We start from the raw sequence: 22,736 nt of genomic DNA, 5'->3' as shown, positions 1-22,736 counted from the left end.
TTGAGTTTGATCCCTGGATCGGGAAGACCCCCTGGAGAAGAGAATGGCAACCCTCTCCAGTATTTTGAGCTTCCTAGGTGGCTCAATGGTAAAGAATCCACCTACAGGAGCTGCAGGAGACACAGGTTCATTCCCTGGGTCAGGAAGATCCCCTGGAGGCAGAAATGGCGACCCATTCCAGTATTCTTGCCTGGGAAATCCCATGGACAGAGGAGCCTGGCAAGCAACAGTCCATGGGATCGCAGACAGTCAGACACGACTGAGCGGCTAAGCTCAAAGACAAATACTATTTGATTCCACTTACATGAGGAACCTAAAACAGTCAAATTCATAGAGTCAGAAAGCACACTGGTAGATGCCAGAGGCTGGGGTGGGGAGGGGATGGCGAGTTAGTGTTTCATGGGGACAGAGTTTAGGAAGGTGAAAAATTCGGGAGTGGAAAATGACGAGTCGCACGATGTGAATGCACTTAGCGCCACTGAATTGCAGTTTGTAGCGTTAGTCGCCCAGTCATGCCCGACCCTTTGCAACCCCATGGACTGTAGCCCACCAGGTCCCTCTGTCCATGGGATTCTCCAGGCAAGAATCCTGGAGTGGGTTGCCATTTCCTCCTCCAGAGGATCTTCCCCACCCAGCAATCGAACTTGAGTCTCCTCCACTGCAGGCAGATTCTTGACTGTATGAACTACAGGGAAGTCTCAAATTGTACAGTTAAGTATGTTTAAAATAGTATGTTTTATATTATGTGACTTTTATGGCAATAAAAAAAAAAGCTCATAAACCTCTGTTTGTCATAGAAGGGGGTTAAAGGAAATCCTAAGAAAGGAAAGATATCAGAAGAGCTGCCCAAGGAAGTCTTTAAGTCAGGATTTGAAAAGGAACATATACAAGAGCAAGAAGCACTTCCTTAGAGCTATATTACACCACAGACCTGGGAAGATAGTGTTAGAAAGCTGACATCCTAAGTCAGCTCCTCCAAAATGCTGAAGTAATGGCTTGTTAGTATCCCAAGTTCTACTTAGGGTGGGCCCTTGAAGAAGGGGTGGCCAGGCTCTTGCTGGGGCCAATGTCCACAGGCTGGACTTTGGAGGGCACAAAACTCCTCAACCCCTACCTGCTCCTGTCTTCAAGGTCAATGGACAGAAAATGTGGGAAAAAGTAAGATTATAAGGGAGCCCCTAAGTGCTCCAAATGTGGGCAAGACTCTTGAACTCCCGGGTTCCCTGGGAACCAAAGGGAGACTGGAAGAGGCAGAAGGAGGCCAAAGCAGACAAATGTTTTTATCTCAAAGAAGAGAAAGAGGGGCTTCTCTGATGGTCCGGTGGTTATGAATTCACCTGCCCATGCGGGAGACACGGGTTTGATCCCTGGTCTGGAAAGATCCCACCTGCCGTGGGGCAACTAAGCTTGTGAACCACAATTACTGAGCCCGTGCACCCTAGAGCCTGTGCTCTGGAAGAAGAGAAGCCAGCTCAATGAGCAACCTGTGCAACGCAACTGGGGAGTAGCCCCCACTCACCACAACTAGAGAAAGCCTGCACACAGCAATGAAGACCCAGCGCAGCCAAAAACAAATAAAATACAAGGCAAAGAGATGGGTTAAACAACAGGACACTTGCAGATGCCTAGCCTGTACTAGGTGTGCCTTCTACATAGACAGCAACTGCCCGAGGCCACATGACAGTAGGCGAGCCGGGACTCCATCAGACTGTGCCGTCCCCAGCACGCTCTGATGTGGCATGAAAGGCTGAGTTCCTAGAGCTGGCTCTGTCCCTAATTCAGTGCCGGTGACCTGGGTATTTTCCTGTCTGAGGGCTCCATTCCTTATCTGTAAGATAAAGTGACAGGAAATCTACAGGGCCCCTCTTTGCCCTGACATCCTCTGCTGTTCCTTGGATCCTGGGCCTGCCTGGTTCAGCTGCAGCCTGGCTTGCTGGCTCGGGAGCCCCGTCCTCACATCCCCACGGCTCCCCTGCTGGGGCCCTGCATGCACTCACCAGCACTGTGTGCTTGTAGGCCCTGTGGATCACGATGCTGTAGCCCCACACAGTCACGTCCACCTGCTTGACCCACAGCGCCAGCGACGGATCTCGGTCCTCGTTCTTGGCGGTGACGACGAACTTGGGGAATGTGTCTGAGTTCGGCCTGCTTCCTGTGGTGCACAGGATGAGCGGGCAGCTGGTCTGGAAGTCAAAGGGGTAGCCGTCAAAGGACAGGTAGTGGCCGTAGCCCGAGACGACACAGGAGGCATCGGTGCGGGCCTGGCAGTAATAGAGGCCGCCCTCCTCCATGCAGTACTCGTCGTCCTTGCAGGTGATGCTCTCACAGTGGACGCTGTTGTCCGTGCCGTTGCAGTAGCAGAAGATCTGGCAGTCCAGGTCCACCCAGAAGGTCTCATTGGTGGCAAGCTGGTGCCCTTCGAAGTTGCAGCCACACTCGCTCCGGGTGACGCACTGGCTGCCTTGCAGGGCGTAGCCCTCGTCACACTGACACCCCTCAGAGCAGGTGTCCACACAGATGGGGCCCAGGGCCAGGGTCTCACAGGTCTCCATACACGTCATGCACTCCTCGAAATGGCTGTTCTCGGGGCACTCCAGAGCTGAGGGTGGGCAAGGAGAAGAGGGGCTTGAGAAAGGGACAGAGAGTAGAGACAGAGTTTGTGTGCACTCATCAGCATGCACAAGTGTGTGTGCGTTCACAGGTGTATGCACATGTATGTGCGTGTGTGTGCATGCATGGGTGTGTGCAATGCACGTGTGTGCCTATGTGTGCATGTGTATATGCGGCCTGTGACTCTTATTTGTCCGGCACAGTGGGCTCAGCAAACGCCACGTGAGCAGCACGCCACCAGCTTCACTGGGGGTGATCCATCTGAGACTCCGTGAGCCTTTGTCATGTGCGCCTAGCGCACTTGATTTCTCACATAGAAGATTCTAGGAGGACAGGCCTGTTCTGAGCACCTGCAACATGCCAGGCACTGTTCTAGGCATTTTAGTGTGATTTTCCCAACAACCTGGATGGTAAGGAAAGTCGAATCACCCTTGTCTTACAGGTAAGGAAACTGAAGTTCAGTGACTTCACCCCGCCGGTAAGTACTGGAGAGAGATTTGAACCTGTGTCTCCTGAACCTAAGTCTCCGAACTCAAAGGCTTTGGCAAGAGAGCCCTGGAAAGAACAAATGCTTTGAGGCCACAGAGACCTGGGGGTCCATCTCCGAGCTTCAGTTTCTTCTTTTATTAAATAAGGACAATGCTTAACTAGGACCGCTGTTCTGAGGATTAATAACCTAATATGCCAAGTCCACAGGAGTGTCAGTAAACTCTGTGTTCTTCCCCCGCTTATTCTTCCCTCCATTAGAGACAGGTTTCAGGGTGGTACCACCACTCTACAAACTGGACTCACCCTGGGTCTTTCGTCTCTCTGCGCCTGTGCCCTCTGACCCCTTCCGCTGCCTCACTGACTTCAGAAATGGTCACCCCCACCTCCTCTGTTCACGCCCTTGGCCCCACTGGCATAGCCCTCACCAAGTAAAATGCTACCCATCTTCCAACTTCACTTCAAGTTGTGCTTCTGTCTAGAAGCCTTCCTTGATGGATTAAGTCTCTGAGTCACTAAGCACAGCACGTAATAGAAAATCATACATAGCTCACCGTGGGGTCCTGTGTAACCTTCCCATTCCTCTTTATTATTTTTGTTTGTCAGAATTTGATATGAGCCAGGGTGAGTCCAGGAGCAGAGAGGAAATCTACCTACAGGTCTGTGTTGTCTGAAGATCTGTGAAGGTCCTTACCCATCATCTCCTGGGAGTTTAAGATCTTACCTTTAAGGCTCTCTTTAGGTATTATGTACACTATCACTCCTTAAGAGGGTTTTATAATCCAAGGACACAAAGGACACTATAGAGAAAAAGCGCCTGACAGTAATAGACCTGCTGATGAGTACCAACTCAACAGTTCCGCACTGCGTACTGAAAGCCAATCTTTTTTCTCCCTCTGGGCTAAGGGGTTGTCTCCACTTCCGTTGATTAGTTGAAGGCTAGTTCAGCACTAATAAAATATGTCTGTAGAGAGGGGTTTTCACATTTGTCTCTAAATTATGAATGTTCTAACACTGACTGGAGGTTTATGGTGATAGCAAATAACATGACTTATTTAAATGGCTCCCGTTTTATGAATTATTGTGTTGTCTGAATGTGTCTGAAAGTCTGGCATATACAGAAGCGAAGTAATAAAACTTCTCCTGGCCCCCAAAATGCCTCTGAAATTACTTAATTGGGCAATCTGACTCTGCCAGTGAGCGCCGGTTAAAAAAATATCCGAACACAGAAGCAGCGGTTGTTTCTCTCCAGGCCCAAAGGAGATTGTGTTCCTGATTTGCAGTTGTCACGCAATCCAATCCCCACTCTGCAAGACCCCGGCCAGATTAACCTCTTAGTACTCAGAGACTTGATTATAAAGTGTGTGTGCTCTGGACTGCCTCGCCAGACCCATCCACACATTCTAGGGCATTCTCAAGTGTGTGTCGTGACCCTCCACCCAAGGAAGCCAGGCTCCATGTAGTTGCTGCTGTCCACGTGTCTCCCTCTAAAAGAGGTACTTAAAAGCACTTGCTCCAGCTCTGCAGGCCCTGATGAAGGATTCAGTTCAGTTCAGTTGCTCAGTCATGTCCAAATCTTTGCGACCCCATGGACTGCAGCAAGCCAAGCTTCCCTGTCCATACCAACTCCCAGAGCATGTTCAAACTCATGTCCATCGAGTCAGTAATGCCCTCCAACCATCTCATCCTTTGTCATCCCCTTGTTTTCCCCTTAAATCTTTCCCAGCCTCAGGGTTTTTCCAGTGAGTCAATTCTTTGCATCAGGTGGCCAAAGTATTGGAGCTTCAGCATCAGCCCTTTCAACGAATATTCAGGACTGATTTCTTTTCGGATTGACTGGTTTGATCTCCTTGCAGTCCAAGGGACTCTCAAGAGTCTTTTCCAACACCAAGTTCAAAAGCATCAATTCTTCGGTGCTCAGCTTTCTTTATAGTCCAGCTGTCACATCCATACATGACTACTGGAAAAACTATAGCTTTGACTAGATGGATTTTTGTCGGCAATGTAGTATCTCTGCTTTTTAATATGCTCTCTAGATTGGTCACAGCTTTTCTTCCAAGGAGCAAGTGTCTTTTAATTTCATGGCTGCTGTCACCATCTGGAGTGATTTTGGAGCCCAAGAAAATAAAGTCTCTCACTATTTCCACTGTTTCCCCATCAATTTGCCAAGAGGTGATGTGACCGGATGCCATGATCTTAGTTTTTTGAATGCTGAGTTTTAAGCCAGCTTTTTCACTCTCATCTTTAACTTTCATCAAGAGACTCTTCAGTTCTCCTTTGCTTTCTGCCATAAGGGTAGTGTCATCTGTATATCTGAGGTTATTGATATTTCTCCTGGCAATCTTGATTCCAGGTTGTGCTTCACCCAGTCTAGCATTTCACATAATGTACTCTGCATATAAGTTAAATAAACTGGGTGACAATATACGGCCTTGATGTATTCCTCTCCCAATCTGGAACCAGTCAGTTGTTCCATGCCCAGTTCTAACTGTTGCTTCCTGACCTGCATACAGATTTATCAGGAGGCAGGTAAGTTGGTCTGGTATTCCCATCTCTTTAAGAATTTTCCAGAGTTTGTTGTGATCCACAGAGTCAAAGTCTTTGGCATAGTCAATATAGCAGAAGTAGATGCTTTTCTGGAACTCTCTTGCTTTTTCAATGATCCAACAGATGTTGGAAATTTGATCTCTGGTTCCTCTGCCTTTTCTAAATCCAGTTTGAACATATGGAAGTTCTCAGTTCATGTACTGTAGAAGCCTGGCTTGGGGAATTTTGAGTATATCTTCACTAGTGTGTTAGATGAGTGCAACTATGTCGTAGCCTGAGCATTCTTTGGCATTGCCTTTCTTTGGGACTGGAATGAAAACTGACCTTTTCCAGTCCTGTGGCCACTGTTGAGTTTTCCAAATTTGCTGACATATTGAGTGCAGCACTTTCACAGCATCGTCTTTTAGGATTTGAAATAGCTCAACTGGAACTCCATCATCTCCTCTAGCTTTGTTCATAGTGATGCTTCCTAAGGCCCACTTCACTTCGCATTCCAGGATGTCTGGCTCTAGGTGAGTGATCACACCATTGTGGTTATCTGGGTCATTAAGATGATAGTTCTTCTGTGTATTCTTGCCACCTCTTCTTAATATCTTCTGCTTCTGTTAGGTCCATACCATTTCTGTCCTTTATTGTGCCCATCATTGCATGAAGTGTTCCCTTGATATCTGTAATTTTCTTGAAGAGATCTTCAGTCTTTCCCATTCTATTTCTATTCTATTCTATATAGTCTTTCCCCCTCTGTTTCTTTGCATTGATCACTGAGGAAGGCTTTCTTATTTATCTCTCCTTGCTGTTCTTTGGAACTCTGCATTCAAATGGTATATCTCATTTTGTCCTTGGCCGTTAGCTTCTCTTCTTTTCTCAGCTATTTGTAAGGCCTCCTCAGACAACCATTTTGCCTTTTTGCATTTCTTGCTCTTGGGGATGGTCTTGATCACCACCTCCTGTACAATGTCACAAACCTCTGTGCATAGTTAGTTCTTCAGGCACTCTGTCTGTCAGATCTAATCCCTTGAATCTATTTCTCACTTCCACTGTATAATCATCAGGGATTTGATTTAGACCATACCTGAATGGTCTAGTGGTTTTCCCTACTTTCTTCAATTTAAGTCTGAATTTGGCAATAAGGGGTTCATAATCTGAGCCACAATCAGCTCCCAGTCTTGTTTTTGCTGACTGTATAGAGCTTCTCCATCTTCAGCTGCAAAGAATATAATCAATCTGATTTCAGTATTGACCATCTGGTGATGTCCATGTGTAGAGTCTTCTCTTGTGTTGTTGGAAAAGGGTGTTTTCTATGACCAGTGTGTTCTCTTGGCAAAACTCTGTTAGCTTTTGCCCTGCTTCATTTTGTACTCCAAGGACAAACTTGCCTGTTATTCCGGGTATCTCTTGATTTCCTACTTTTGCATTCCTGTCCCGTATGAGGAAAAGGGCATTTTGCGTGTGTGTGTGTGTGTGTTAGTTCTAGGTCTTATAGGTCCTCATAGAACTGTTGGTGAAGGATGGGGAGAAGCAATTCTCAGCAGGTACTGCAACCAGGAAAAGAAAGCATCATTTCCGTGGTCCCACACTTACTTCGCATGAACAGTGCCACCAAACTGTGCTTGGTGCAGTACAAAAACAATCCAGTGACATTTCCCGCTGGGTAGGATCTCATAGTCTAAGAGGATGACACAGATACAGTCTGGCAACAACATGGATTGGGTATGGGCAGACTCTGTAATCCTGTAACATGAATGAACTATAACTACAAAGCTGAGTGCAGGGGGAGGGACGGAGATCATTGCAGACAAGCTAGAGGTACGGCAGAAGAGGATGTGGGAGGTGGGTTAATAAGAAGGCCTTGGGAAGGCATTCTGAGGTCCCAGTAGGTGTGGTGGTCAGTAGAAACCTTGGAGCCTCCCTCCCTTTAGGTGAATTTCTGAAAAGAGCATTCCCAGAATTCCAGCTCCAGGACTGACAGCCTCTGCCATTAAACCCTCCCCAGTGTGGTCAGGGTCACCTGGGACAAAACCACCTATATCTGGGATGACACTCCTTTGGATTTTTGATGTTCAGAAACAAGGGCATTATTATAAAATAAAGGTGTGTATGTGTGTGTATGTGTGTCTTGGTTCTATCTAAGAATTTTCTACTGAAAGGGCTTAGAGGCAAAGTAAGGATACTCTAGTAGTGACAGGTAAGCCTCACCCAGACCTTGGTTTCTTCTTTTAAAAAAATCTTTTGGCCCTGTTGCAATGCCTCTTAGTTTTCTGAGCAGGGATCGATCCATGTCCCCTGCATTGGAAGCATGGAGTCTTAACCACTGGACCATCAGGGAAGTACCCAGACCTTAACTTCTAGTAACATTCTCCACCAAAAGGAACCTGGGCTTCTTGGAGTAATGGTTGATTCTAGGCTGGGGAAGGGAAGGCTAAAAGATTATGTGGAGCATCTTATTAATCTAGAAGGTAAGAAAATGGGTGGGAGGGAGGTTCAAGAAGGAGGGGACATGTGTATACTTATGGCTGACCTATGTTAATGTAAGGCAGAAACCAACACAGCATTGTAAAGCAATTATCCTCCAATGAAAAATAAATTAAATTTTCAAAAAGAAAGAAAATAACAGAAGCCTATGAAAAGGAGGTAGGAGGCAACTTGAAGGGGCTCCCAAGAGCCAAATTTAAAACAATTTTAATGCCGAAATAATTAACAAATGTAATATATCCCCAGTGGTTCAGTGGTAAAGAATCCGCCTGCCCAGCAGGAGCTGTGGGTTTGATCCCTGGGTCAGGAAGAGCCCTTGGAGGAGGAAATGGCAACCCACGGCAGTATTCTTGCCTGGGAAATCCCATGGACAGAGGAGTCTGGCGGGCTATAGTCCATAAGGTCAAAAAGAGTCGGATGTGACTTAGTGACTGCGCATGAGCATGAGCGATAGGAAACACAAATAACTGGGAAAAAAACAGGAATCCACGTGTGCATATTGACAAGATAGATGGGACTTCCCTGGAGGTCCCGTGGTCAGGACTCCACGTTTCCAAAGCAGGGGGCTGAGGTTTGGCCCTTGGTCAGGGAACTAGATCCCACAAGCTGCAAGGTGTGCTCCTTCAAAAGAGAGATGGATGATTGAGAGAAATAAATAGGTGGATGGATGGATAAATGATGACAGGCAGACAGGAGAGAAGCGAGGGCTCAGAAAAATAACAGCTGCTTGACGGGCACTAGTGGAGAGAGTACAGGAGCTGGAAACTGCCAGCCTGCAATCACCATGCTGAAGACCAATACGAGCATAAGTCCTCAGTGGGCACTAAATCGAAGAGGGGGACTCTGAGGACAAGCAGGACATGCATGGTCTTAAAGTATTTCCCCACACAGTGGTCATTAGTTGCACGGGAGAAACCCCATAATGACACAGAGTGAGGACATTTGACACCTCCTGACCAAGGGATCAACATGCCCATCCCTAATGAGAGGAGGCTCTACAGAGTGTGCCGCCCATGTGACCTGATACCGGCAGGAAAACAGGCATCTCCTAAGCAGGAAGCTTGGTGCAGTGTACAGTGTTACCCCCTCATGGGGATACACCCAACCCAAATGGGGGGCCATTCTAGTTCAAAAGGGGGGAGACTCTATTCTTCAAAAATGACAAGATCATTAGAGACAAAGAAAGCTAAAGAATTGTTCCAGGTTTAAGGAGACCAAAGAGACATGACAACTAAATGCCACGTGGGATCCTAAGACTAGATCTGTGTTGAGAGAGGGCTAAAGCCATAAAGGACATTACTGGGTCAACTGGCAAAACTGAAATACAAATGCTAAGTTATCGCATCAATGTTAAGTTTCCTAAGGTCAGTAACTGTATTATGCTATGAATCAGTGTCCTGATTCTAAGGAAATACAGACTTCTGTATTTAGGGGCAAAGGGATATGATCTCTGCAACTTCTCAGAGACAGTGAGAGGGAATGACAAGGCCAGTGGGGCAAAATGCTAGCAGTAGGTTCATCCGGATGAAAGCTATATAGATAGGCTTGTACCTTCCCTGTAACTTTCAAGTTACTTCAAAGTAAAACATTAAATAGGAAGAAATACAATGGGAGAGAGATAATCAGTCGTGAGGGATGGAATTCTCAATGGTGGAGCTGGTCTTGGTGAGGTCTGACCTTCTTGGTAGGGAAGAGATATGGAGATGTAGTCCAGGTGGGTCAGTCCTGATTCCAGGCCTGGGTCCCACTTCCTCAGCCACCCCTCCTTCTACCTTCCCACTCACTCCTCCCTCTGGGCTCCCCCATAGCCGAGGAGGTTCTCTATCTCCTCTTCCCAGCAATTATTCTAATTACTACCAGTAGTGCCAAGAGGGGTGAAATATTCTGGGGACAAAATGAAAAACCAGCTACATGGGGCTCTTCATAACCATTGTCAAGTTGTTGTTGGGAATAGGGCTAATCTCTACTTGGGAGAAGGTACCCCAACTGATCACATTCTTTTGAAATGAATGGGGTCCTGCTGTCAAGAGAGAAGGCACCCACTGAGCTGTCACAAAAGATTTCTGGTGCTGTGACATGATGTGTCTCCTCCACTAGATAAAACCAAGGGTCAAGAGCTAACTGTTCTACAGCCAAGAGGGACTGTGTGAGGAGAAACAAAAATAAAGGTGAGAAACGGTCTGGTCTGGGGGGACAGGCCTTCCAGAGGACACCCAGGGAAAGTCTACAAGATAATTAGATTGTCCTTGAGTGTGGGATTCCACCAGGAAGAGAAGAAGATCCAGTGGGATGTCTCAGCTCTTGCCCAGCCCATCATCCCAGCCGGCCTCCCCCATAACGCAGCCCCAACTCACGGCAGAAGTTGTGGGTTCTCCAGGGGCCCACCTCCACATCGGCGTTCTTGCAGGCACTTGCGTACCGGGCCACGGAGTCACACAGCTCCGACTCATTGCCCCCGCTCTGACACAGGCGGAAGAGGCAGGTGCGGTAGTAGGCGGTGACGTTGACCACACTGTGACACTCCAGGAAGGAGCTGTTGGAGGGGTCATTGATGATGCCGCACCTGGAACGACTGCGGTAGAACTTTAGCAGCTCCGAGTCGTTGTTGCAGGCCTTCAGCAGGTCCCCGCACTCCCCATTGCAGATCTCCTCGAAAGTGGTCCAGCTCTCCAGAAACACTGCAAGGTTGTCCGTGCACTTGCCAGTGGGGAGACAGAACTCGTCGCTGGCATTGGCGTTGAAGAAGCCGCACAAGCCCCCGGTGCAGTTAAAGTAGGCCGTGGAGAGTCGAATGTAGAGCAGACCCACGTCTGAGTACTGCACGGTCAGCACACCCTTGGACTCCACCGTCGTGCTGTTTTTGTTTCGATAGATTTCCAGCTTCCCCGAAGGATGGAAAAAAGGCAGTTCCACTTCCTGACCATTCACCTGAAAAATTAAATCACTGTCATTCATCCCAGATATGCACAGAGTGCCCACAGTTTCCTAGGCTGTGAATAAAGATGTGGTTCTGCCCCATGGCTAGCCCTTGGAGAAACGTCGAGAAGCTGACAGTCTGTGGAAACCACACAGACGTCAACTGTTTTTTCATGGGCATCTTTGCTGCTTTTTTCCCAGGCTCCTCTGATCCAGCACATTTGCTGTTTGTGTGTGTGTGTGTGTGTGTGTGTGTGTGTGTGTGAGGCCCTGAGCTAGTGCCAAACACTGAAGTGTGAGCAAAAGTCATTGTAGACATGTGACTTACCTGTCCCCGAACTCCTACCTCCTTCCTCTCCCTTCTTTGCTCTTCAAATCTTACTCTTCCTGTGTCTCAGCCCCTTGGAAGTACATGGTATATATATCTAATTATCCAGCCGTCCATCTGCCTATCTACCTAACACTAGTTCAATAAATTAATTTCTGCCAGCATGTCAGTGGGAATAAAAACACAGCCCTTTCAGTTTGTGGACGGATGTTTTATTATTACTGCACTGACTTTTGCTTTCTAGATTAGATGTCATGTGATATTATGAAATGCATGTCCTACTGGAAGGAGGGCGAACTGCCCCTCCCCCACCCTCCCTCATCTCAGTTCTGCCCCCACCCAGGTGTCAGGCCCAGGGCCCTCACTTAGCCTTTCTGGGATTCTCCTATGAAAATGAGGAGTTGCACTAGATGATTTCCAAAGATTCCTTCTAGAACTAATTATCTATGAGCCTGTATGTGTAGTATTGGGTATTTTAGACCAGAACAGAGGGACGGGAGGCACCACGGCGGGCACCCTAGTGTCACATCGATTTCCATCTATAAATAGAAGACCCAGCATAGTACAGGGTGAAGAGCAGACTCTGGAGCCAGCTGACCCAGCCTTGAATCTCATTTTAGGGCTGTGTGTCTTTGGGGAAGTCATTTAACCTCTCTGTGCATCAGTTTTCTCATCTGTAAAATGAGAATAGTTATCTATGGCCTAGGATGAAATGTCATACTGCTTAGGATAGTGCTTGGCACATAGTAGGCATCCTGTAAGTATTTGCTATTCTGGGGAGCTGGTCCTCCTCTCATTTGAGGAATCCCAGCTTCACTCCATGTCTCCGCTTGATGCATACTTGGTTGTTGACAGTCAGAAAGCTCTCACATTTCAGAGTCACTGGGGTCCTAGAATCCGCTCACAGTCAGAGGCATCGAGGCAAGCCTGAAGAACACGTCTCCACCGCGGGACTCATCAGAAAACTCTCCAAGGCCACAGGAGTCTTACCTTGACCTCCGAAGCCCCGATGCCTCCTATCTTGACCTCTTGGTCGGCCACCAGGATCCGGACACCCCGCAGCCAGGCGGGCCCCGCCTCTGGCTTCTTCTTGTTGATGTCGATTTCCAAGTACTCCGGCCGCTCGGGGCAGGTCTTGAGGAGCGTGTAGGAGAACTCGGCGGGGAAGGCGTAGGCGGCGCCGTCGAAGGTGTGCAGTACCTGGCTCTGGCTGAGCAGACACACGGTCTCCCGCTTGGGGAAGCAGCCCTGATAGCCGTCCTCCACGGCGCACACCTCCCCACCACGGCATGTCTTGTTGAAGCAGTACACGTCGCCGCCCTCCTCGCACAGGCACTGTACCGTGCAGTTAGCTGTGGCCCAGAAGAACTCGCCCATGGCGTAGTAGTGGCCGTCGAAGTCACAGCCGCACTTGTGCAGCGGGACGCACTGGCTGGTGCTGAGGACAAAGCCTTCGTTGCACTCGCAGCCCTCCGTGCAGGGCGTGACGCAGTTCTGCGAGGCAGTCAGATCCGAGCACGTGTCTGGGCAGCTGCTGGTGCACACGGAGTAGTGGCTGAAGCTCGGGCACTGCACGGTGGACACTGACGTAGGGGAGAGGAGAGAGTGTGACAAGGTGAATGACCCGGGGGCTAACCGGCCAGATCCACCACGCACGGGGCGGAGGGAGGGGGCGAGGAGGGTTGCCTGGAGGAAGAACGCCCCTTCTGGACCAGTTGGTTCCTGGAGGAGGGTCTAGCCGGCACTCGCTGGGGGAACGGAGACTGAGTCCTTTGGTAATAACTACTGAGCAGCGAGATGGGTTAGAACCTCGTTTGATCATCTTGGAAGGAAGATGGAAGAAAGACTGGAAGAAAACTTCAGGTTACTATCCTAACTAGATTGCACCGATTATTAAATACAGGTTTAGTATTGAGTAGTCTACAACCAGGGAGATGGTTTAAGATATTCACCTGATGGGCGGATAAGTTGATCTGATTTTAAAGAGCACGCCCCATTCTTAGAAGGAAATAAATCCAACTTGCAGGCGAAATGAAAAAGGTAACTCTTAGAGGAGGAATTTGAAAAAGTGAATTTTCGAACAGGGACCAAAGGAGATGGAAAATAAATTCTCTGGGGTTTGAAAAATAAGAAAGAACCTTGGCTATCTGAAAAGAACCTGTGTGTCCGTTCCACCAGGAGACTAGATTAGAACTAGATGCCTTCCAAAGGCCCTTCTTGCCTTGGAAGCATTCAGTTCTTATTTTAAAAACATCTGACTCTGGTTTGGGTCTGGTTGAATCCTACAGGTGGGTGCTCAAGAGCCTGGTAGACTAGTTCTCTGAATTAAATCTAATTCATCTCACCAAAGTGAAAGACGGAGAGAGAGAGTAATGTGGAGGGTAGGAAAGCAGTACCACTAGAAAAAATTAGCCGTGATAGGCAAAAATTTAGGCAACTGGATGCTCTTAGATTATACAAGGATTAAAGAGAAGTTATAGTCAGTCTTAGCTTGAATCAGCATTTGGATATTTCAGGTGTGATAGAGGCTGGCCAGTCCCCAAGGCAAAAAAATAGAAAACAAAACTTAAATACATTGTCTTTTAATAGCTTGATTAATTCTGAAAGAATTGATTCTGATCATATTAATTTCTATGAATCCAACTTAAACTGATAGAAAGAAAATTGCCCTCTGGCCTTGGAACTGAAAGAAACTTAAAAAATCTCACCTCCATAGCACTCTCAAATGCATGGGGTATAATTTTCTGTTTACTCTTGTGGAGAAAACCAAAGACCAGGAAAGAAACAAAATTCTAACAGGTGATTTGGCTTTTTGGTTTGCTGGTTTTTAACATTTACATTACTAGGAAGAGTAGTTATGGAGAGAAAGTTGCATAGGAGGAAAGCATAAAACAGCTAAATGGTTCCAAACACTCAATCCAAAAGTGTAATTCCAACGGGACAGGTGGGTTTCCCACACTGTCGGGGCTTTTCCTCACCACCCGGCGTTTTAGAAAGCCTCTACCTGCCCTGTCTACTGCCCCTTCTCTGGCCAGCTGAAATGCTTCAAAGCAGGAGGGACTGCAAGTGAAGAAGAAAGAGCCAAGGACAAAAATGCCATGGGTTCTATATAAATATCTGGACGGTGAATACTTTTCCCAAAATCTGGTCTTGATTCCCCAGGCCCGCATCTGCATTTCCGCAATGGCCTCAGAAATAGACACCTCCAGCTTGGACTGCCCCCTCAACCTTGGCTTGGCCACTACTGCTAATGGCCCTACTCTGGCCACATATTCCGTGTCTCCAGACACGGATGCTTATTAGTAGTTTCTTGTTTTCTGATCACCATTTTGGCTGGGGAGAAAGGTCAAGATCCTTTTACTGTTCAGTCTTTATCATTTGTGATACTTCAACCTCACCCTGACCCTCAGGTAATGTGTCTTAACAGGGAGCTCTCTGAGGAGCCTGGAAACCCTCTCCCAGCCCCCCTGCACACGAGCAGCTTTCTGTGTGGACGGGATGCCAGCTTACCACACCCAGTCTGGATGCGCCAGTCTCCAATCGGAATGCCCAAGCCTTGGCACACAAGGGCATAGGCCTGGATGGCCTGACATAGGAGGGTCCCGTTGTCCCTCACACTGCACAAGTCATACACACAGCTGTGCACGAAGGCCGTGGGGTCCATAACAGTGCCGCACTCCCACAGGGGGCCGTCCGTCCTGTTGAGGAAGCCGCAGTAGTCGGGACCGAAGTAGAGGGCCTCAGTGGCCGCGTCACACCGAGTGCAGTTGTCCACGCAGCCCGAGTCGCACTTCCACTCGGCGTGGAAGACCCGCCAGCTCTCTCCCAGGTCCAGGACTGACATGGCCGGCCTGCCGTCAGGGCGCAGGAAGTCATCCAGAGGGTTTTTGTTGTAGTTCCCGCAGAGTCCGCACGTGGAGTTGATGTAGGAGCCTGGGATGGAGATGGAGGCGTAGTGCTGGCCGTCAAATGTCACTAAGAGCCCAAAATCCGTCTCCACGGCAGTAGACATGCCACTCTGGTAGATTTTCACCGCCCCCAATTCTAAGGTGACGGGCAAGGAAGCCACTAGGTCATTAACCTGCCAACAACAGCAACAGTGAAAAGGCAGGTGAGCAGAGGCCAGGGTAGCAGCCCCAGCCAAGGTCAGGAAAAGGAGGAGGAGCAACTCAGCGCCCCAGAGTTCGCGGCCCCCAAGATGCTCAGGCACCGGAGGGCGGGGCTTGCCTTCCAGGAAGGCGGAGGCCCCCGGGACCCTGGAGAGCAGGCTGGCATTTGACTTGTGACAGATATGCGTTGCTTAGTGCCACTCTAGACCCCTCTGGGGACCAGGTGGTGCTCAACACTTCCTGCCTGGCTCTCAAGGCACGTGTGAATGCTCAGGCATGTCCAACTCTTTGCAACCCCGTGGACTATAGCCCACCAGGCTCCTCTGTCCATGGGATTTTCCAGGCAAGAATACTGGAGTGGGTTGCCATTTCCTCCTCCAGGGGATCTTCCAGACCCAGGGATCAAACCCGTATCTCCTGTATCACCTGCATGGGTGGGAAGATTCTTTACCACTGCACCCCCTGGGAAGCCTGGCTCTCAGGCCAGCTTCAAGTCTTTTCTCTAAAGACTAGTTACCTGGCTTTTCCTCTTTTCTCCTCTAAATCCATTCTTTAAGTCTCAGCTCAAGTCACTTTCCATGATCCCTGCACTGCCCTTGGCACCCTCAGACACTCCTCCCAGCAGGCAGGGTCACTATAAACCATCCCACACCATCAAGCTTTGAGGCTGCCCTGGTGTTATTCTCTGAGTATTTCACCCTGTCACTTCCGGATACCAGGACTTTGTCACGTCATCATTCAACACAACAAATTTCAACACCTACTAGGTACCAAGCACTATGTTAGGTGTTGAGAAAAAAGAATTTAAAAAAAGTAATTGTCCCTGCCCCTGATAAATTCTTGGTCTGAGGAAGAGAGACACAAATATCAATTATTTTAATGTACCAGTTAAAATATGCATTCATAGGTGATGCAGTGATGCAGTGGGAGAAGGGTACCTGAGCACTGATCCAGCCTGGGGAGGGGGCATTCATATCAGCTTTTTAGGGGCAATCAAGTCTGACCTGAGTCTTCAGAGATAAACAGAAGTGGCTGAAGGAAGAGTAGGGGTCAGAGAATTCCAGGAAAAGAGAATGAAGTTGCACGGTTAGATAGGGCTACATGAATATGAGGATAGTCATCAGGTGTTGCTGGACTGCAGAGGGAAGGGGCGGCTGGAGAGGAAGGTAGAGACACAAGCAGGGTCCGTTCATTCAACAGATGTCAACAACGTAGACCTTTCTGTGTGTCCAGCTCTGTTCTAAGAGTTGGGGACAAAAATGTGCTTCTTGGAACATCTGTTTCCCTTCAGGAGACCAACAACAAACAAAACCAATAAGGAAAATAGGTAACACCACCAGGAAACTGTTCTGCAGAAAAATAAAGCTGGGAATATGGGCCCAAAGTGCTAGAGTTTTTGATTTTAAATAGGGCCAGGAAAGGCCCCACGGGGAAGGAGACCTTTGAGATGAGGAGGAATCCATGCCATTACCTGGGGTGAGAGTGGCTTGGGCAGAGAGTACAGCCAGGCCCTGGAGTGGAGCATGCTGGGCACACTGGGGACACATGGGACATGTGGCCGGAGTAGAGAGCCAGGAGAGGGCAGTGGTCAGTGAGGTCAGAAAGATAAGGGCAGCTAGAACAGGCAGGGCCTTGTTGGCCATTGTAAAGACTTTGGCTGTGACTCTGAGGGAAACAGAGAGGGCGCACAGAGCACAAGATGGACAAGATCTGACTTCCGTTTTGGGAGAATTGCTTTGGCTTCTGTGTTGGGAACAGATCTCAGAAAAAGGTCTGTTTTTAAGACAAAATGAAACCCCACTAAAACAAAAAATAACTTGGATTTCTCTTCTATAGCAAGAGCTCTGAAAAGTTTTAAGCAAGGGAATGACTTGGTCAGACTTGCATTTGAGGAAGTCCTTTCTGGCCAGTGGGAAGGATGTATTGAAGTAGGTAGAGATGGCATGCTTGCTCAGTCGCTCAGTTGAGTTCTACTCTTTGCGACCCTGTGGACTGTAGCCCACCAGGCTCCTCTGTCCATGGGATTTTCCAGGCAAGAATACTGGAGTGGGTTGCCATTTCCTTCTCCAAGGGATCTCCCCTACCCAGGGATTGAACCCACGTCTCTTGCAGGTGGATTCGTTACCACTGAGCCACCTGGGAAGCCCACGTGGAGATTAAAAACAGAGAAATCAGGCAGGTAACTGGTGTTGGAGGCCAGGGGCAATGGAGGGCAAGGCCTGACCTGCCCACAGACGTGGAGAAGGGCCAGCTGGTAGAGGATACTCCACAGGGCCTGGGGCTTTTTGCAGGGTGTGTGTGGGGGGCGGGGTGGGGAGGGTGAGAAATGGGCAAAGAATCAAGAGTGAATCCCATGAGTAAGTGGCTTGATAAGCCTTCAGTAGAGTTTTTCTTCTTTCTCACACTTGCCCTGCCTGGCACCTCTGGACATCACTTTTTGAGGGCTGGGATAGATGGTTAGTCCTAGAGCAGTCCTGGGTGGGCTGACTATAACTGCTTGTCCAGGCTGCCCTGACCTGTCCTGATTTCTGGCACATGGAAACATCAGGGTCTTTAGTGCCACCATTGGCGCCACTCTCTGGATTGTCTAGGATTTGAGACAACAAACTGACTGAGCGTTGCTCCCAAGGTTTACCATGCCAATGCCAATTGCAATTCTCTGTCCTTAGAGATTAGTAAGATTTAATGGGGGGAGGGGACCAAAAAAAAAAAAAAAAACAGGCTTGAGATGAAAGCTATCTGATGAGAGTTAGAAATGGGAAAAAAATCCCCTAGAGTTGACTGATTCATCCTTATCTCCCAGGTAGCAAGTTAGCCTGCAAAGATGAGAAGAGCCACACTCTAAGGGAGGTCACCCAGCAAGAGCGCTGGGTGATTATTTCATATTGTTCTGTGGTGAGATGTAGGGAGGAACATCTTCTCCAAGGTGGTATAATTGTAAATGCCAAATACCTCCCTTGCTGAATGTCCTCCTCTCCTCTCACTCAGTTCCTGCTAAAAAAAGAGGACAGTTGTTGCATCTCGGAGCAGAAGCCACAGAACGGGGACTGTGCCTGGATGTTGCTACTGCCCCCCTGGTTTCTCTGCAGCTGATCTTATCCCACTCAGAATGCCTGTGTCCCTGTGCTGACCATCATTGTTGCCCAAGGTATTTTTCTTGACATAGTGGTCATTGTGCCCCCTTCCTCTCTCATACTTGTCTCAGTTTCACCCGCATGTTAGAGTCCTATGCTTGTACCCCACAGAGCTTGGGGTAGGAGCTCCAGGGACTCTTACCATCACATGGCTTCTTATTTCATTCCTGGTGTCCCAGTCCTCAGCTTCCGGTGAGCCGATGTTGATGAGTCTCCCTGTTTGTGTCTCTTCCTCTCCCTATGTTCCAGGCAACCCTCCCCCGCAACCATATTTCCCCCAGAAGAGGAGTGAGAAGTAGCATCATAGAAGGACAGGTCTTAGAATGAGAAAAGACTTTGGTGGGTGGCAGTGTGGGAACAAGTGTGTATTGAGTGCCTACTGTGTGCCAGGCTCTGTACCAGCTGTCACACATGTGGCTGTCCTATTCATCCTCAGAAAAATCTAATAAGGTCTTTATAATCTCCCCACTTTGCAGATGGAGAAACTGAGGTCCGAGGCTTGCATAATTTGCGGGTGACAGGACGCTCCCACTTTCCACTGTTCCCTGCTGCCTCTGTCTGGGGCTAAATAGAGGGAGTCAAGTCCAAACTATAGCCAAGAGCCCTGCCTTCCAGATACAACACAATGACCCCATTTTATAGATGGACGTAGTGAGGTTCAAGGAGGCCTCTCAGCTGGCGTGGTGGCACAGGGCTTGAGTAGATCTGATCTCAGAGTCTGATCTTTTTGTCACCATGAGCTATTTGGCATTGGCCCTCTTTCCCCTGGTGCACCCTAAACTACTCAGTTTTATCTGAGGGAAAAAGATGAAAACTGATAAGTATTAGCTAGAAGGAGACATTTTCTATATATGGGTGCTAGCTAGGTTTTGTGTGTGTGTGTGTGTGTGTGTGTGTGTGTGTGTGTGTGTGTGGTTTTTTTTTTTCCCTTATTAACATATACAATCCTAAATTGTTTATTTTGTCACTTAAGAACATTTCAAAGGGGGAAAATGCACATTCAGAACCCAGTTCCTAACCCCAGCATATGGAGAAAGGCGATCCGTTCCTAAGATCTGTTTGCCGGCCTGGCATGTCTGGAAGTCAGCTGCCTCACAGGCAAATCAGGCTCCTTCTTGCCTCACACCCCCTCCTCGCCTGTCCCCACATCACCCTGGGTGGGGGCTCTGCCATCCACGGAGCCGCCCTCCCCCGGCAGAGCAGGTGTATTCAGAGACACTTGGAAGCCATTTGGCAAAAGGAAAAGGGAGCCATTGTTCGCTTGCAGTTGGAATCACATAACCTTTTCTTTCTGAAACATTTACATTCACATCCACACCTCCCTGTCGCTACAGAAAATTGAGGAATCTGTGCCCTCCGCTCGGACGATGGAAGAGAGCCACGCAAAATTAGCAGAGCTGCTGGGCCTGAAAACACTGCTGGTGCCCCTTTCCTTCTAAAAAAAAAAAAAGAGTCTGACTGTGAGGGGAAAAGAATTTTTAATCAAAATGGAAAATAGGAATAAAGCATGAAGCTTTCTTTTTCAACTACAGATATTGTACACATGATCCCCACAAGACAAGGGGGTAGGGGAGAGCTAGTGAGCATTTTTCTAGCTGGAAATGTTAGCATCTATCCGCAAGGACAAATGTCCTGCTTGACAGCACAAGAGAAATTTAAAAGGGAAAAACTCCAAACTTCCGCAGCTGAATTCTTACCTTTGATTTGATTTACAGAGCTGTCTCTAGGGAGACTAACCAAATAACAAGCAAATTGGCATTTCAACCACAGTAATAGCCCACTTTTCTAATTATGACACTGATACGCTGCACAGACCTAGGAAGGGCAGAGCCAGAAAAAGTGGAATTAGTTCCTCGGTCCTGCCTTTTGTTGGCCACACTGCACCAATTAAAACTACAAAACGTATTTTAAAATAAAAAGAAAGACCTCCCTGTGTTGGCATCTGTTCTGGTTTGTAATCTCTGTGATGACCTCCGTGTTTGGGGATTAAGGACTCCATGGGGTTGCAGCAATCAGCCCCTTGTGGTCCTGGTTATTACTGCTTGAATAAATGCACGGCTGCCACAGGGTCTTCATTAACATCATGAAAACTGGGGCCTCCACAAATTGAGTAATTGCTAGCGGCTTTTTGCTCTCTCTCTTTTGTCAGTACCCTGTCCTGATATCCAGGTGGATGCGGACGAGAGTCATTTGCATAGGTTAAATGAGCCAAACCGAACCAAACCGTGTTCTCTCGCATTCCAAGCAGGAATGGTGGGGGGAGGGTTGTGTTAAAGGAGCATTTGGGCAATTACTGTAACTTTCCATCCAGGTTTCACTAAAGAAGTCACCCAGCCCACTCTAGCTGCCTGGACAGACAGTGCTTATGGAAACACCAATCAATTTAGGGGTTTCTCTGAGAATGAAGCCACAGCTCTTTGGCAAACAGAATGAGTGGGTGGGGTGAGGATTATTAATCAAAGACTATAGTGAATTATGGGTTTGTATGTTGTGTTTACATTGACTCCATGGCATGGCCATGTGGCCACCACTGTTTCAAGCTAGGTCTATAAGAAACTAAATTTACCTCTGTTCCCAGTTACTTCTGAGCTTGGATGTACGTGTGTGTGTGTGTGTGTGTGTGTGTGTATGAGGGAACTAAGAACCCAAATGTACATTAAGATACCCAGCAGATAGATGTGTCAAAGAGAAAGCTTAGCTCTTGCACAAACAGACTTTAGCCTCGTGAACAATTTCACAAGGCATTTGCAAGGCAGGAAGAGCTACGCAAGTCTTTGGTACCAACAGCAACAGCAGAACCAGTAGACCTGGGAAGGTCTTCCCCAGGATGGAGCATCTCCAGCTTCCCCACCTCCCCATGGAGGATGGAGAGGGTCTCACCTTGACTTTTCCATAGCTTCCTTTGGGGATGAGAATCTTGTAGCCATTCACCTCCACCGAGAGCTCCTTCACCCAGGAGACGGCGGAGCCCCCCCGGTGCTCGTTCTTGGCCTCCACGCTGAAGAAGGGGAGGCTGGAAGTCTGCAAACACTGTCGGGCCAATAGGTAGGCACAAGAGCCTTGGAAGTGGAAGAGGAAGCCATCGAACGTGTGGTAGTGCGGCTCCCCGAACACCACACACGTGCTGGTCTCCACCGGGCTGCAGTAGAAGAACCTGCCTTTGGGTTCGCACACCTCGTAGGGGCTGCAGGAGGCATCCTGGCAGTAGATTTCATTGTTGAAATCCAGACAGCGGCACTTGATGGTGCAGTTCAGGTCATCCCAGAACACCTCCCCTCGCCGAAGGAACTGTCCTGGGGAGTAAGGACAGCAGAGCTAACATTTATTGAACATTTACCTTCTGTGCCGGGCATTGGGCTAAAAGCTTTACTTGCCTTATACTATTTAACCCACAACAGAAACCCCTGTTAGATACCAAGTGCTGCCTTCTGCTGTCAAGGGAAGAAACTGAGGCTGAAGACTAGTTAGCCGATTCATCGCAATCACTTAGCAACCCAATGGCGAAGCTGGGATTCCAAGCCAAATGCGTGTGAGTCCAGCCTAAGCTCTCGGCAACACTGTCTCCTCCACTGGTGAGCACACTCCCATTCAAGGAAAGACACGTTGTTTCACTCCACTGACATTAAGAGGAAGGGTATTCAGAAAGAAGGCCCCTCAGGTAACGGGGCAACACTCTTGCTCATTTGCCGATGTGTTCTTTCATTCACTCATCCACTCATTCAACCAGCAGTTGCTGGGGCTCAGTATGAAACGGAGCAGAACGCTGTGGTCCTTGCCCCCAGTCCACCATGTCTCCTGCCTGCCTTTTGCCTGTGGAAAACTGCAGTCAAAGAATGAGTTTAATCAGAGAAGTGAGAAATTGGAAACAAAGGAAAATGGTCAAAGGATACTAAGTAATAATAATGTAGTCATTAAGCATAAGCAGAGACCTTTAGTTCTTTCTCCAGGGCTACAGGTAATATTCTGAGTCCTATCCTGTGAGTTGTCTAATAGATACTAAAACAGCAAGTGGAAAAGTTAACTCCAGGATGACCAGATTGTACCAGGACATGAGTTGCGACAATTCCAAGAGCTGACCACAAAGACATGGGAACAAATGGACCCTGGAACTGAAGATTTACCATACCTAAAACA

The 22,736-nt window shown here is 48.3% G+C and overlaps 1 protein-coding gene across 1 annotated transcript in view; it reads right to left on the bottom strand.

Moving 5' to 3' along the window:
• TECTA (tectorin alpha) overlaps window positions 1-22,736 on the bottom strand; it is a 141,505-nt gene that overhangs the window by 42,190 nt on the left and 76,579 nt on the right. Inside the window, exons 12-16 of the mRNA XM_052652972.1 lie at window positions 21,483-21,895; window positions 14,870-15,440; window positions 12,350-12,942; window positions 10,470-11,043; window positions 1,998-2,599 (exon numbers count right to left, since the gene is read on the bottom strand). Coding sequence (XP_052508932.1) covers window positions 1,998-2,599; window positions 10,470-11,043; window positions 12,350-12,942; window positions 14,870-15,440; window positions 21,483-21,895 — 2,753 coding nt within the window. The remainder of the gene's footprint in view (window positions 1-1,997; window positions 2,600-10,469; window positions 11,044-12,349; window positions 12,943-14,869; window positions 15,441-21,482; window positions 21,896-22,736) is intronic.

This window comes from Budorcas taxicolor, chromosome 15 (assembly GCF_023091745.1).
Source record: "Budorcas taxicolor isolate Tak-1 chromosome 15, Takin1.1, whole genome shotgun sequence".
Taxonomy (NCBI): Eukaryota; Metazoa; Chordata; class Mammalia; order Artiodactyla; family Bovidae; genus Budorcas; species Budorcas taxicolor.
This window is presented reverse-complemented; position numbering and strand designations above follow the sequence as displayed.